Below are 16,856 nucleotides of genomic sequence, written 5' to 3'. Positions count from 1 at the left end.
AACGGGAATAACAACACCTGTTTTTCCACGACCACCACCCTGTACTGTACTCTCTTGCCGGTCTTGTTTTTCCTGGGACACAACGAGCTCCTTGAAGTTAGGTGTTGAGCCCGATCGGTTCATCCCCAGAGCCGGGCAGAGCGCCAGGCACCTCGTTTGTGGAAATGAACGAATGGGAAGTGGTGGAGAAGAGGACGGGGGAAGCCGCCCCACATCTCGCCACCCGCAGCGGCCGCCGCACCGCAAAACCTCGCTTCACTTCCTCTGCCAGGAGGCCTCCCAGCCCCAGCTCGCGAATCGCCCGCCTTTCCTCCCAGGATGCTCCGCGCCGGCTGCGTCCCGTGACTGGCTGCGCCGCCCTCACGTGACGCTGGGCTGGCGGCGCCGGTTGCCAGGGCGACAGCTGGAGAAGTGGCGGCGGAGCTGGTTGGATTCGGGTGCTCGCGGCAGTGCAGCAGGTAAGCACATCCACCGACGCGGCCGGGCGGCCCCAGGGCCTGCCATCCCCGGGCGGGAAGCAGCAGTGGCGGGGCCCGAGGGCCGAAGCTCAGCGAAGCCCTCGCCCCAGAGGAAAGCCAGCTTGGCAGCCGCCGCCGAACGCCCCCACTCCTGCTCGGCCATCCTGGGCTCTTACTCTGACGTGGGCCGGAGGCGGCCTCCTGGACAAACCGAGGACAGGCCCAGCCGCTTCCCGCCCAGTCTCTGATCTGTGCCGCGGTGGACCGAATTTGGAGGGGGCCGCAAGTCGTCCAGCTGGGTAGTGGCGGCTCGAGCGGGTAGCCTTAGGCTTTTAGATCCATCCGCTCTGTTATCTGCTTCAGCTTACCCCCTCCCCAGACTTCCTCCAGTCTAAGCAAAACTGGGATGCTAAGTATGCAAATTCGTCTTCCCGACAAATCCCGTAGCCTTCCCCGTATTCGACCCGCTTGCGGGCCCTACTATATGGAAATTAAGAAGCTGCCACACTGCAGTCCTCAAGAATGGCTGAAGAAGTTTTCTTTAGTTTGTGCATACAGGAGAGCAGTGGTTCTTAAACTTGAGTGTGCGTAAAAGTCATCCAGGGAGTTTGTTTAAATCAGTTTCTGAGCATCGTGCCTGCCATGGTGTTCAGTAAGATCAGGGTGGCGCGAGGACTTTTCATCTGCACAAGGACCCCAGGCGATCCTGATTGAGGTGGTCCCAGGTTTTGGGTAAAACTGGAGTGGTAACTATCAGTCTGGATTTAAATTCCTACCTTTTGGTCACATACTGGCTGGTTTATTGGGAGCACCTCCACCTTCTTGAGCCCCAGTTACCTCATCTGTAAAAGAATATAAATTATTTTGATCTCTCAGATTTATTGTGAAAATTAAATGTGAGGCATTTTGCACATTGTCTGGCATACAATATAATAAATGAACTTTTTATGATATAAAGGTTTAGAGAAAATTCTAATCTCCAAGAATGTCAGAGCCCTAGAATACCCATCAGTGGCTCACATTCACCAAGAGATCATCACAGCAGAATCTTATTCAAATGGTAGTCTTGAAGAACTTCTTTGAGTGAGCTATGTTTATAAGCACAGGGGTTAACCAGGTGAAGAAAGAGGAGGAAAGTGTTGCAAGCAGCAAGAAGAGTATATGCAAAGGCCCTGAGGTAGGAAGAGCTTGTGTTCTTAAAAGCAACAAAGTTTTCTTGTTCTATGGTCTTCAAAAATACTGTTTTCTCTCTGCTTGGACCTCATTTATTTGTTAATATCTTGGTGTCTATCATGCCTACCAGGCTCTGTTAGGTTCTGGAGACGTCAAATTTAAATCCACCTCCCTGCCTTCGTAAACAAGGTAATAAGTTTAGCAGTAGAAGTAAATGAGTTCCCAGGAGAGGGAATTGCCTGGACAGGGAAGGAAGGGGAGGGGTTCATGGAAGACCTCCTGAAGGAGGTCCGTTCCGGGCTAAGGTGTGATGATGCAAGTTTGTGGGGGGGCGAGTACATCAGAGGGTTTGGAGTTGTGAAAGAGCACGTGGTGTGGGGGAGCTCGGAGGTTTACCGCTGGTGGGCCCACTGTGGGGCAGGGGTGGTGAGGGTCCAGAGAAGGGCCACAGAGGTGGTGGGTCTCAAACGGTAGCAGTCTTTCCTCATGTACGTGGCAGGCCTGCAGGTGCCAGGAAGGGTAGGTGTCCTTGCCACTTCACATCACTGCCTCCCTTCGTCAACCCCCAGCTCCTTTGAAGCACCTCCCTGCCTTTGCCACCTGCCGCCCACTTACGGGGGGGTGCGCAGTTTCCCCTCAAGGGCGCCTGGCTCACTGCCCCTCCACCTCCTCTCCTGTTTTGGAGATTTCTCCATCCTGGCCACTCACTCCACTTTCTTCATCTTTTTTTTTTTCTTAATGTTTATTTATTTGTTTTGAGAGAGAGAGAATCCCAAGTAGGCTCTGCACTGTTACGTGAGATCATGATCTGAGCCGAATTCAAGAGTCAGATGCTTAACCAACTGAGCCAGCCAGGTGTCCCTCCGCTTTCTTCATCTTTTAGGCCTCTTCTTCCTCCGTTCCCGCTCTCCACTCCCTGCCATGGCCACCAACGTCCTAATGACTGCATCACCTCCCAGATCAAGCACCTGTTCCTCTCTGATCACACTTTTTATCTCTTAAGCTCACAGGAATGTGTGCCTGCTGCTGATCTCAGGCCCTAGACCTCTTGAGCAGGTACTTGACCTTGTCACTTTCTCCCTGCTCTGCGATCCCCCTCCTCCAGCCTCAGTGCTCCATCACTGTCACCCTGGCTTTCTCTTTCCTCTCTCTCCTGGAAAGACCTCACCATGGCCAGCCTAACTCAGACAGCTGAAAGTGGCTGTAGAAATTGCAAAATCATACAGACTGCTTCCATTTTGGATTCAAGTCCATGTGTCTTTTTTTTTTTTTTTAAGAGAAGGAGCTCTTGTGCGTGAGAGCATGAGTAAGGGAGGGAAGGCGGCGGACAGAGGATCTGAAGCAGGTTCTGTGCTGACAGCACAGAGCCCGACATGGGGCTCAAACCCATGAACCTCGAGATCGTGACCTGAGCTAACGTCGGACACTTAACTGACTGAGCCGCGCAGGCGCCCCTCCAATCCGTGTGTCTTACGCAGATTCTTGGCACTGGGAATCCTGCCCCGTTTTCATAGTCACCCACCCTCTCTGCCAGCTCTCAACCGGCTTCTTTACCTTGAAACACCTCCCATCTCTTTCTGGCCACCCTCCCTCCCTCCTTTATGTGACCATCTCCTGGTCTCTCCTTTGTGACTGCTGTCTTTAACCCTTTCCTGTCAGGCGCCTCCCTGTTCTCGTCCAGGTCACTGTCAAACTCCGTGTTGTCAAATCCAAGGATTAAGTCTCTTCCCCGCATGCTCCTCGACCTGCAGAGCCACAGCTGATGTGGGGATCGCCTTCCCTTGGCTTCCAGGTGCCACAGTCTCCTGCTTGGGTCCCACCACCAAGTCCTTGCTCTTGCTTAGTCTCTTGTTGCCCTCTGCTCTCCCTGAGACCCTGGTGCCCGAGTGCTCCAGGTTCGGGCCTGGGCCGCGGGACTCACATCTGTGCGGGATCCTCGTCTCCTGAAATGCCATCTTTATGCTGACAGTTTCCAAATGCTTCTCTCCAGCCCCCGCCTTCCCCTTTACTCGGGCTCACACGCACCCACCTTCTCAGCACCCCCCGGGATGCTCGTGGGGCTGTGAGCCTACGGCCGCAGTGCAACCCTTGAGGACCCCTCAGACGGCCCCTGCCCCCGTCTTCCCCACCTCAGCACATGGCATCGGCGGAGGCCCGCGTGCCCTCCTTCCCTTCCCTCCCTCACCTCCCACATCCAGTCTGTCAGTCGCAGGCTGTGCTGGGTGTGGTCGTCCACACCTGGAGTCCCAACACCTCGCAAGGTTCCCGTCGCTCATCCAGACTTCCCTCATCACCAGCTTGGGCTCAGCAGTGGCCCCCTTTCCGCACACGGTCCCCTCAGCTTCTCCCCCATAGCAGACATTGCTGTTAGGAAATGTAAATCGGGGGGTGACGGTCCCTCCTCAGTCCCCCTGTCCCTGTCACGCTTAGGCCGCTCGCCCACACAAGGCCTCTGTGACCTGGGCGGCTCCTTATGGCCTCCAGTGTCTGCCTCGCTTCCCCCGCCACCCCGGGCGTCCTCAGCCCGCTGTGGCCTCCACGCTTGCAGACCCCTCTCCCCCGGCCCGGAAGGGCTCACGTCCTCACCTCTCTGCCCAGAGGCTCCCAGGAGGCCATCTCCGCCCACACTCTGTGAAATAGGCCCATGCCCCTCTTCTCCAGGCTCTGTCCCCTTCCTTGCTGTGTCTTCCTCATATCTGAAATTACTTCCATTCATTAGTTTCGAGCAACTGCAGTGTGCCAGGCACTGGCCCGGGCCTGGGGACGCCCAGCGACGCGGCTCCTGCATCCACAGTGAGCCGTACTTCAACGGATGGGTGTTCAAGTCAGGTGGTGGTGGGTGCTGTTGAGAAAAAAGAAGGGGACAAAAGGCCAAGAAGCGATGGGGCTGGCCTCTTAGAAAGGGTAGTCGAGGCGAGTCTCCCTGAGGAGGTGGAATGAGATGGGGGTGCCTGGAGGGAGGGAAGGCAGCGTGTGCCGCGGTGTCCCGGGTGTGCCCCAGGTTAGCAGAACAAAGGAGGGAGTGTGGGAGGGCAAGTTGTGTAGCTTTTGAGGGCTGGGCCGAAGGAGCGTGGCCGTCTGGAGGGTGGTGGAAGCCCAGGAGGGTCCTGAGCAGGAGAGGAAAGATCACTTGTCAACAGGCTAGAAACGGAAGTAGGGAGAAAGGGGACGGGAGGTTGTGTCCCCAAACCTTGGAAGAGATGGAGCCACAAGATGGTGGTGAGACAGAGAAGAGCATGAAGAAGGGGGGATTCACTAAATGCAATCTTCCTGACTTGCGCCCGAATAATTCAAATCAGATGCACTCTAGCGGGCAGATGTGCTGTTACAGAATCGTGTGTACTCAGCACTAGAAGAGGTCTGATCAATCCTCCCCTTTATTTTACAGATGAAAGAGGCTCCGAGTTTCAGGGACTGCCCCAGATCGGGTGCCAGTGAATGGCATAGTTAGTATTAGTGCCAAGACTTTTTCATTCCCCTGGTGGCATCCAATCTGGGTGAAGAGCCTGGGGGTGCGGCTCAGGGAGGGGCTGCTTCGGCCACACCCAGGGACAGAAAAAGCAGAAGGTGCTTTTTCAAAAAGTTTGCACTGCTTTATTTATTTAAACACTTGGAAACGCACGTAGGCGTTGTGCGTCCTTACATGTAATTAAAAAGAAAAAAAGACCTAATAAATTCTCTGGTGCATGAACCTTGTGTTAACACTTGTGTAAATGTATATACCACCTCCTCCTCCATTACTGCCAGGCCAGATGTCTATGGTCTTCAGGAAACATTACATTTGTCTGTCTGCCTTCCTTCTTTCCTTCCTTCCTCCCTACCTCCCTTCCTTCTTCCTTCCAGTGGGTGTGTGCATACCGGGGAGGAGCCGAGGGGGGGGGAGTGGGGCAAGAGAGAGAGAGAGAAGGAGCATCTTAAGCAGGCTTCTTCAGGCCAGCATGGAGCCCAATACAGGGCTTGACCTCACTACCATGAGATCATGACTTGAGCTGAAATCAAGAGTTGGACATTTAACCAACTGAGCCACCCAAGTGCCCCCGATTACTATTTTTTTTCTTGGGGGCTGTGAAGAATTGGTGACTCTGTGTGTATTTATATCAGATTAATTTTAATGTATGTCTTTCTTAAGTGAATGAACTTTATCAAATTCTGTTTTGTTCTAAAATGTACTCTGTGGTCTGGATTATATATCCCCTATTATAGCATATTAGGAAACCAAATAAGAAAAATAATCTTCTCCAATCTCATTAGCAAGCCTTGATTCTCATTTACACCACCTTCTAGCCCATGTTCACGCTCATTTTAAGTAGTTGTCATAGAAAAAGGAATTACTTTGCATTTTAGCCTCCATATGTCCTAATGCTGCTATAATAAATTACCATAAAATTAGTGACCTGGAGATCAGAAGGCCAAAATGGATCTCACTGGGTAGAATCAAGGTGTTCACAGGGCTTGTTCATATTTTTTTTAATGTTTATTTTTGAGAGGGGGAGACAAAGGATCCAAAGCAGGCTCCATGCTGATAGCACAGAGCCCGATGTGGGGATTGAACTCACGAACTGTGAGTTCATGACCTGAGCCCAAGTTGGACGCTCAACTGACTGAGCCACCCAGGCACCCCAGGGCTTGTTCATTTCTGAAGACTCTGGAGGAGAATCTGTTCCTTGCCTTTTTGAGCTTCTAGAGGCTGCCTGCACTCATTCCTTGGTGTGGGGCCCCTCCTCCATCTTCAGGGCCAGCACTCTCACTCTGACATTGACCCTCTTGTCTCCGTATGAGGATCGTGGTGATGACGCTGGGCCCACCAGGTAATCATAGATACCCTCCCCCTTTTAAGGTCAGCTGATTAGCAACCTTAATTCCATGTGCAACCTGACAGAGTCAGGGGCTCTGGGGATTAGGACAAGGGGCCACCTTTTTATGATTTCACAGATGATTGTATCGAAAGCTTTTATCTTCTGTTTTTGCCTCGTAGAGATTTTTGCTGCTGTGAGAATTAACAGTAACAGCTAACATGGGGGACGTTCTGGCTCACGAATCAGAATTACTTGCGCTAGTGAAAGAGGTATGTAAAAAGCACAGGTCACAGAGAAAAAGACCTTGAAAACTCGTATTTTATAATGCAACACATTTTATAGTGTCTTAAGGGTTTTCTATCCTTACATTAGGGTTATCTGTTTTCCATTAAATATATATATTTTTTGTTTTCATAACTAAATTGAAATCTTAAATTGAAAAAAATTTCTTTAAAGAAAATTATAATAGTAACATATGCTCATGGTAAGGACTCAAACAATGCGGAAGTATGAAAAGTCCATTTCCTTGTCCCACTCCTGCAGCGGCCACTATTAATGGGTTAGTGTATTTTCCCAGACTTTTTTCAGTGAATATGCAAAATGCATCTACATGTCTACAGTTTGTTTTGCAAAGTGGAATGTGTGTGCCTCTTGTTCTGAAGTTTGACTTTTCTCCATCACCAGGAGGATAGCGTGATGGTCTTCCCGTGATCCGCCTCATACTTTTTAATGCCGTAGAATATTTCAAATTGAGCAGCTGCCTCCGCTTAACTTACTGCCTACCTATTAATGGACGTTTCGGTTTCCTACGCGGAGAGCTTGTGAAGGATCGGACCCACACCCTCTGCTTTTCTATCTTCTCTCCTGCTGTTAGCAAGGGGCTGGCACACAGCTGGTGCTAGAGAAACGGCCGCTGCTGTTTTTGTTCTGTGATTAACCACCGGTAGGCACTGCGGGCCACGGCAGTGGAGCGAGGCACCCACCCTGGAAATGCAGCTTTGGCATTTGTCGTGTGCTTGTGAATAAATGCTGAAAGCCATCACCGCAAAGGGTGGTGGACAGGGCCTGGGGACGTTGCCCACCCCGAGGAGGTGGAAACCGAAAGATGTGACTGCCACAAACTGAGAAGTAGGGCAGAGGAGCGCGGAGGACAGCAGTAGAGGACATGGTGGGAAGGACAGGGCGAGCTCTAGCGCTGGCTTGACGGTCACTGCCGACGCTGCCTGTTGCCCGTCTTTTATGTTCTGTCCTGAAGGACAGGCATTTCTAGTGCCTGTTCCAAGTAGCAAGTGCCCAGAGCCATCAGGCTGTCTGAAGATCAGTTTTGCCTTTTGCAGATGGCTGCGCATATCATTTTGTTTCTATTCATAATGGTAATGAATCATGCAAGTCACATTTTTTTCTGTCATTTATTTTCTGTAAATAAGCATTTTCTATGATACTGTCTTTCTAGACTCTTGGCCTGTGTGTCGACTAAGTAAATTCTAAGCTGGATCCCAAATTCTCCCGAAGATTAACCTGTTATGAGCTGTTATAACCTGTTATAACCTGTTATGAGCTGAGCTGGCACAGTTGCTTCAAAGGCAGTTACTTTGTTGATGTTAAAGTAGAGAAATGCATATACGTTTATGTTCTTTTTTACAGTACTTAGATTTTGCCGAATTTGAAGACACCTTGAAAACATTTTCAAAAGAATGCAAAATGAAAGGAAAGCCATTATCTAAGACAGCAGGTGGCTCTTTAAGGGATTCCAAATCACTGATCATCCAGGTAACGTTTTGCTTCTTTTTAATCTTTTTGGTCTCTCTTGTAAAACACGCCATTAGTAGAGAATATCGGAATTGTTTCTGGGAACCTGGTCTGAGTGATTTTTAACTAACTAACTAACTAACTAATTAATTAATTATTAATTCATGTATTTATTGTTTTAAGTAAGCTCTCTGCCCATTGTGGGTCTTGAATTCATAACTCTGAGATCAAGAGTTGCATGCTCTAGGGGCATGGGATCAAGCCGTGAGTTAGACTCTGAGCTGATATCGTGAATCTCTGCTTGGAATTCTCTCTCTCTCTCTCTCTATCTCTCTCAAAATAAACATAAGCTTTATTTTTGAAATGAGTTGCATGCTCTACTGACTGAGTCAGCCAGGTGCCCCCAAGTGCCCCCAGAGTGACTTTTAGATGCTTAGGTGTTTTTGTGTGACCTAGTAATGTCATCTTTAAGTACATACACCTTCTCTAGGAAGTGGGTGGTGATGTAATACCTTTCACACAAGTACGTTCCTTGGGAAGAAGAAAGAGAAGAGACCCTGCAATGTTTACGGACTAAAACAAATGTGATCTCTACCCTGAGCAGTTTAGGTTATGAATTTTAGGCTCTGGGGACGCAGTAGTGAAGCAAGCCAAGCTGAACCTCAGCCCTCCAGGTGCCCGCATTCTCGTTTGGGGAGGTTCGGGGGTGGGGAGGAGGCAGGGAGTGAGGGTCGTACGGAAAGGCAGTGTCCAGAGAGGAAGGCCGAGCGGTTCCGAGAACCCCAGGGCTGCGGAGGACAGGCATGCGCAGGCTTCAGCTCTCAGAATCAGAAAGACCTCAAAAGCCCTCATTTGATTCATTGTTTGATGCCTCCATCTCGTTTGTAACATTCCAAGGAAGTAGTTGGTTCCCCTTGAAGCCGTCAGTGTCCGGAAGGCATGCTGTTTCCTGAGACCACGTATTTCAGCTTTGCATGATTTTATTACTTTCATAACTTTATTTTTTCTGATATGCCTACTTCCAGGAAAAAAATTGACACTTAGTTTGAGAGTCTTATTGACGAGTTGGAGGTAAGGCTGCAGCTGCCATCCCTTTGTTCCCGGTCCCCAACAGCCCTGGCACGGGGTACTGTTGAAGCGGCCCAGTGTCCCTCCAGGCCTCAGGCAGCTGGGCACTGAGCTGCCGCGTCAGGCGCAGGCACGTCTGGCGATGCTGCCGCAGTGGGCAGCCTGGCGGGCACCTCCCAACCCCAGAGCACATTTTTCAGAACATGAAGTTGGAGTACAGCTATTATTAGACATGGACACAGAGGCTGTAATCAGAGTGGGGCTTGTTCTTCAGAATCTCAGCCGCCCTCCTGGGCACCCAGCACCTAGTGTGCCCGCTTCCTTCGGAAGGAAGGAGGGCCCCCCACCGTGACCCTGCAAGTTGGAGAAATACATATGCATCTCTTAATGGAAGGTACCCTTGAGAGGACTCTAACAGATCCTGGGTAGCTACCTCGCAAAACAGACTCTTCCGTGAACCTCACACATAACCAGGATGAGCTCTGTGTCTGGAAACTTCTTCGTGTGGCTGCTATCTCCAGAAATGGCTGCCGTATATTTTTTGCAGCTGCTGCGAGAAGACTTCAGTGTTTCTGGGGTCTGTTTTTAAAATTGCGGTTTAAAAAGCACATAACAGGGGCACCTAGGTGGCTCACTCGGTTGGGCGTCTGACTTCGGCTTAGGTCATGATCTCATGGTCCGTGAGTTCAAGCCCCGTGTCGGGCCCTGTGTGGATGGCTCGGAGCCTGGAGCCTGCTTCTATGTATCCCTCTCTCTCTGCCCCTCCCCCACTAGTGCTCTGTCTCTCTCAAAAATAGAATAAAAATGTAAAACATATTAAAAAAAAAATAAAAAGCACATAACATAAATTTACCATCTTAGCTCTTTTTAAGCATGCAGTCCAGTAGTGTTAAATATATTTATGTTGTGACGGAACAGATGTCCAGAACTTGTTCATCTTGCACATCGAAACTCCCCGTTCAACAATACGACCCGTATATCCCCTCCCCCGCCCCTCATAGCCATCGTTCTACTTCTGTTTCTATGAATTTTACTACTTAAAGATACCTCATATAAGTAGAATCATGCAGTATTTTTCTTTTTGTGACTGGCTGATTTCGCTTAACATAACGTCCTCAAGGTTCATCCATGTTGTAGCACATGACAGTGTCCTTCCTTTTTATTTATTTTTAATGTTTTATTTATTTTTTAGAGAGAGAGACAGAGCATGAACAGGGGAGGGGCAGAGAGAGAGGGAGACAGAATCAGAAGCATGCTGATAGCTCAGAGCCTGACGCGTGACTTGAACCCACGAACTGTGAGATCATGACTTGAGCTGAAGGTAGCCAGTTAATCAGCTGAGCCACCCAGACGCCCTTTTCCTTCCGTTTTAAAGCTGGGGGCTAATTCATTTTGTTTATCCATTCATCCATCAACGGACACCTGGTTTGCTTCTACCTCTTGGCTGTTGTGAATAGTGCTGCTGTGAACGTAGGTGTGCAAGCATCTCTGAGACCCTACTTTCAGTTATTTTGGTTATTTACCCGGAAGTAGATTACTAGTCATATGGTAGTTCTATTTTTAATTTAAAAAAAAAATTTTTTTTAATGTTTTATTTATTTTTGATACAGAGAGAGACAGAGCATGAGAGGGGGAGGGGCAGAGAGAGAGGGGGAGACACAGAACCGGAAACAGGCTCCAGGCTCTGAGCTAGCTGTCAGCACAGAGCCTGACGCGGGGCTCAAACCCACGAACGTGAGATCTGACCTGAGCCGAAGTCGGAGGCTTAACTGAATGAGCCACCCAGGTGCCCCTATTTTTAATTTTTTGAGGAACCTTCCTACTGTTTTCCATTGTGATTGCATTTTATATTCCCATCAACAGTGCCCAGTGGTTATCATTTCTGCATGTCCTCACCAACACCTGTTTAATTTGTTTTGTTTTGTTTTTCATAGTAGTTATCCTAATGGATGTGAAGTGATACCTTGTGCTTTTGGTTTGCATTTCTCAGGTGTGTTCAGGTCCATTTTTCTGTAACTGGAAAGACCTTGGAACTTTCTGATTGCCACAAGCTTATCTTTTCTGCCCCTCCAGTAGCAGCCGTGCCCAGCGGGATCACTAGCCTGAGCAAAAGGAAAAGCAAAGATATTGCAGAATTTCAGGGACACTCAACACATGGAGAATTTCCCTAAGCACTGTTCTTTAAGATGTGTGTGTGCATGTGTGTGATGTGTGTTTATAAGTTACTACTGATGGGGTGTAAATATTCTGATCTTGGTGATTCTGTCTGGGACCGTGGTTTATATCAGAGAAGGTCATTAGTATTTGTGACCATGTAAGTTAGAATTGCTTTGTATGTCGATATTATTTTAAATGCAAGGACTATTTCCAGGTACAGATCTACAAACCTGGTCACAGGTCTACAAATGTGGAATGAAAAAAATTTTTTTAATGTTTATTTATTTTTGAGTGAGAGAGAGACAGACAGAGGGTGAGCCGGGGGGTGGAGGTTGCTGGGGGGTAGAGAAGACACAGAATCCGAAGCAGGCTCCAGGCCATGAGCTGTCAGCACAGAGCCCAACATGGGACTCAAATTCATGAACCTCAAGATCATGACCTGAGCCGAAGTAGGACGCTTAACCAACTGAGCCACCCATGCGCTCCTATAAGTGTAGAATTTAGAACAGACTGTACACGGCCCATTTGACGTGTGGACTCTGCCAGGGCGCATAACAAACACCCTGACTCAAAGCCTTAAAATACTCCCAAGAGTCTGCAGCAGGCTCATTCACACAAAGAGCTCTTGGTCACTAGACCGCTCGTGGGACAGTGCTTCCTCCAGGGTGGCTCACGGGGATGGCAGTGCTGGCTCAGGGCTCAGCAGAGACGAGCCTGGCGTGGGGCCGGGCCCGGCATCGCTGCCACCCGGGAAGATGCCCTTCACCCCGGTGGCTGTCAGTACCGGGCTTCCGCCTGCTCTTTCAGAGGAGGCAGAGCTTGGCTGCTCAAAGTTCGTGGGGCAGCGCCTGCCCCTGGTTGCTGCCGGGCTGCCCTTCGCTGTTTCCAAGGCTCAGGAACAGCAAAAGGACGTTTCTGAGGAGGCAGATGCTTATTGTAGGACTGACTTGGAAACATTCTGCTCAAATATATGCCAAGACCTTCCAAAGTAAGGAGTGTTTGATGTTTTTTTTTTTTAAACAGCTTTTCTCTGATTTTTAAAAAAGTTTATTTATTTATTTATTTAAAAACTTTTTAATGTTTTATTTATTTTTGATACAGAGAGAGACAGAGCATGAGAGGGGGAGGGGCAGAGAGAGAAGGAGACACAGAACTGGAAGCAGGCTCCAGGCTCTGAGCTAGCTGTCAGCACAGAGCCTGAGGCGGGGCTCGAACCCACGAACGTGAGATCTGACCTGAGCCAAAGTCGGAGGCTCAACCGACTGAGCCACCCAGGCGCCCCTAAAATGTTTATTTATCTTTGAGAGAGAGAGACAGACAGACAGTGTAAGCAAGGGAGGGGCAGAGAGAAAGGGAGACCCAAGCAGGCTCCTCGCTGTCAGTACAGAACTGTAACATGGGGCTAAAACCCACGAACCCTGAGATCATGACCTCGGCCAAAATCAGGAGTCAGACGCTTAACTGACTGAGCCATCCCGGCGCCCCGATATTCAGACGTTCTGGATCACATGACATAGAGAACACTTGTCACAACCGTAGTTGGCGATTCTTCACTAATGAATGTCTTCAACTATAACCAGACACTGCAACGTTGCTCAGTACGTGTGCATTTTATGATATTAACAAGCTCATTTATAAACAACCTTCACAAAAGAGGCGGTGATAGAGGAATACTATAAAACCATTTTTAAAAAGTGTAAAAGAAAAAAAACGTGTTAAAAAACGATGACCCAGTAAAGGTGATGAATAATGGTGTTGGGTGGGGGTCCTGGAGGTTCCACAGAAAATCCGATCCAAGAAAAGCTTTTACAAATGAGCACAAAATGCAGGTCTGAGTATCTCGGGCATTTGATATCATAAGGAAGAATATTAATATGAATCACATTGTTTTGGACTATTAGGAAGTTCTTTCCATTCTGCCTTGTGCCTAAACCCACAAAGTTATGCACAAGGTGTTTGCATTGGGCCAGTTATCATTCTTCGTGTGCGGCAGGCGGCGTGATAATCGCCACCTCCTTTCTCCAGAATTCCCTATTTCAGCTGTCCCACCGTGAGTCCAGAAACTGTCTGCCCGCATAGTCAGACTCGCCCAGCCCGAGGCTGGAATGGCGCCGGGCCTGTGCCCCCTCCCCCATGTCCAGCCTGTGCTCCCCTACTTCTGTAATCGGTGGACGCTGTGTGGGTGTGTCGGGATCTGGAGTCCCATCCCGAGCGCCATCTCAGTGGGACAGGCTTTAGCAACGGGGAGCCGATGGCAGCATCCACTGGCCAGGCCCGGGATCGAGTGGGCTGGTGTAGGTGAGCTCCGGGGTGCAGCTCTGCTGTTGGTGAGCTGCGGGCTGGGCCCTGGGCCCGGCCTGCGTTTTGTCCATTGCGTGCCGTGGGTCAGCATGTGTATGCGCCTGCGAGTTTTCTGGCCTCAAGTGCTTCCTCCCACTTCCGGGACTTAAATGTTTCATCTGTTCCTTTTAAAGCCCAGATGTGATACCGCAACCAGGGCTGATTTGCAGAAATCTCAGCCTAAGAAGCTTGGAGCCTCTAGCTCTCTTTTTTTTTGTCCCTTATCTTGGAAAGGAGACCGAGAGTTATCACATTGAAACCCCGGAGTGTGTGGAACCTCCAGGGTATTGGGTGGATTGGGGTGATCTGGGGTGTTGGGAGAGCGGGCATGCCTGTGACTGGGGCTCAGCCTCCTGTCTTGTCCGCAGAAGGACCTCATTGCTGCATTTGACAACGGAGACCAGAAGGTGTTCTTCGATTTGTGGGAGGAGCACGTGCCCAGTTCCGTCCGTGATGGTGGCTCCCTGGCCCAGAAGCTGGAATTCTATCTTCACATCCATTTTGCCATCTATCTTCTGAAACACTCCGCGGGGAGACCTGTAGGTTCCCTGTGTGCTTTGTGTGGGCCAGAGTGCCGTGTTCGAGGGGGATGGGCACTGCTTGTGTTCCAACTGAGCTTGTGTCCTGTGAATGATTTTCTAGCTGATTCCCATCAGTTTATTTTCTAGTTTATATGGAGAGTTAATAATTTCTGTCTTAAAAGCTACACGGTTTTCCTCAATGCCTCACATTTTTGAAACCTCCGCAAAATGAAGTTTCCTTAGTTGGCAATTTAAAATAAATACATGTGTGTCTACGAGAACAGCTCCTGAGACCACAGATTAGACTGTGTATTAGAAGAGAAGTTTGAGCTTAAGCCGCGGAAAGATGCCAGTTGGTGAAGGACCGTTTGAGCACCCGCTGAATGGCCGCTGCCGGCCTTGAGCCGGTGTGCAGGGGGCAGAGCGGCGACACAAGGCGGCGGGGCCGTGCTGACGTTTGACCGCGTGCATAGCTTTAGTGGCTTCTCCTAGCATTCACTACTGCCCCAGCACCTGTGTTCACTCATTCAAATGTCTGGGGGCCAAAGGAGGGGTCAGTGGTGGAGTGGGCAGCTCTATGGTACATTGTGGTCACCATTCCTGCTTTCCTGCTCCTCAAGGCAGTGCTCCCGGCGGTGAGATCATGGGACGTTTTCATTTCCTTTATATTTATTTCTGTTCTGTAAAGAAAATCTATAAATGTTGCATATTAGTTTAAGCCCGGCGGCCAGAAGAGGGCCAGGCTACACTTGATTTTAGCCAAAAGGCAGAGAAGCGATCCACAGTGTAGACGGAGTGAGCTGTGTTGATGAGAAGGACAGACACACACAGGGTAACCGGGGCGGCCTGGTGGTCAGCGGAGGAGGGCGCCCGGTTCCAGGCTGAGCAGCTCAAGGAGGCGCAGGAGGAATCGAAACCTGAGACGGACTGGGTGGCCTTGGATCACACAGGGAACCGGTGAAGCCCGCGAGATCAGTCCTTAGCTTCAAAAGGAAAGGGGGGGATGCTGTGGAAGCTTCTGGTTCAAAACACTGTAAAGGTCCACGTGTTCCCCTTCAGACACCTCTCCTGCGGGAATCCCAGGGGCGCAGACAAATGTTTACGATGTCTGACAAGTGAAAACGGTCCGGTACCTACTAGTAGTACCTACTAGTGGGGGCTCGGTTACGTAAATTGTAGCAGGCCTGCACAGTGAGGTTTTGTCCTGCCGGGAGAAATGACATCTCGAACTTAAGGAGGAGGGAAAACAGTGATAATAAAGTAAAAGCGCTGCATATTGAACGATATACCTAGTTCTCTGAAATTCCTGACAGAGTTTGGTCAAGGGGTGAAAGTGGGGGTGGTGGTAGAATGACAGGAGACAGTCTGCCTACTGGCCACGTGGGGAGGATGCCGCCAGCGTGGCTGGAGCTGACGGGCCTCAGAGGGCGGGCCGGAGGGCGGGCTGGACGGCCAACAGGACAGCCCCAGCGAGCATCTGCTCTTCTTTGCAGGACAGAGAGGACCTGGATGAGAGGATTTCTTATTTCAAAACCTACCTGGAGACCAAAGGGGCGGCGTTGAGCCAGACCACGGAGTTTCTCCCTTTCTACGCTCTGCCTTTCGTTCCCAACCCTATGGTCCACCCTTCATTTAAAGAGCTCTTCCAGGTGAGTGATGGCCTCTGAATCTTGTTCCAGATCCCAGGGCCGCATTGGGGCTTCATCCTGTATACGCTAGTGGTTTCTGAATCATGCTGTAAAAACACCCTAAAGTTTGCTTGTTTTCAGATCGTTTCTTTGCCAAACTTTTCTCATGCCATAGAATGTGACTTGGGGTTGTACTAAGACTTGTTAACCCAGCCTGACATGAATATTTTTAAGTGTACATACTTCCTAAACCATTCTGTGCATGCTTTTTTTGGTATTGAAAGGATAATTTATCCAATTACATTGAAACATAGTAGCCTGAAAAGAACTAGGTTATTTTACGTAATTGCTGGCCATGTACGTTCTAATTTGTATTCAGAGTCTCACTCGGCATATGTCCGATTACCTGGCTGGTGACTAGGATTTCCTTCAGATTGCTTGCCTGGCGCTGTTTTAATCGGTGTACTTCACCTTAGTTGACATTTCAGCATACTACTTGTTATGAGTGTTTGTTTATCCATTGTAGTAATTTTTGTTGACCTAATAAAATTAAGATGTCCTCTGAGAGGCTTCTTAAAGTTTGTTTAAGAGACTGAAACAGTAGTGATGCAGTTGCTTCTTCTAAAGAAAGATCTCACACGGTTTCTAAGAATCTCTTTGGAGAGTCTCCCGCCCCCCTGAACAACAGATGCCCTTCCCTTTCCAAACCCAGCCCATCTCCGTTCCCTGCTCCGTTATAATTTAGTCGCACCACTCCCGTCACTCCTAAATTGAAGGCCGGGTAGCTGACGGTTGGTCCCGTCAAAGCAGGCTCATTGCAGAGTATCCCCAGGTGAATTCTGTGCTTGTGTTTCTTTGTCCGTCAAATTTAGTTTGGCCGCCTTCGTCTCCCAGGAGGTTGAAGATATAAAACAGTTAGGAAGGTGATGGAACTTGAAATGTTAGATTTTCTCAGAGTGAAGACTT

At 49.4% G+C, this 16,856-nt stretch overlaps 1 protein-coding gene across 1 annotated transcript in view; it reads left to right on the top strand.

Moving 5' to 3' along the window:
• The first annotated feature begins 362 nt into the window (after positions 1-362).
• Positions 363-16,856, top strand: part of ARMC9 (armadillo repeat containing 9) — a 124,438-nt gene continuing 107,944 nt past the window's right edge. The window contains exons 1-5 of the mRNA XM_029932870.1: positions 363-458; positions 6,607-6,696; positions 8,072-8,197; positions 14,110-14,280; positions 15,756-15,911. Of these exons, the coding sequence (XP_029788730.1) occupies positions 6,646-6,696; positions 8,072-8,197; positions 14,110-14,280; positions 15,756-15,911 (504 nt within the window). The 5' untranslated portion in view covers positions 363-458; positions 6,607-6,645. The remainder of the gene's footprint in view (positions 459-6,606; positions 6,697-8,071; positions 8,198-14,109; positions 14,281-15,755; positions 15,912-16,856) is intronic.

This window comes from Suricata suricatta, chromosome 3 (assembly GCF_006229205.1).
Source record: "Suricata suricatta isolate VVHF042 chromosome 3, meerkat_22Aug2017_6uvM2_HiC, whole genome shotgun sequence".
NCBI lineage: Eukaryota > Metazoa > Chordata > Mammalia > Carnivora > Herpestidae > Suricata > Suricata suricatta.
This window is presented reverse-complemented; position numbering and strand designations above follow the sequence as displayed.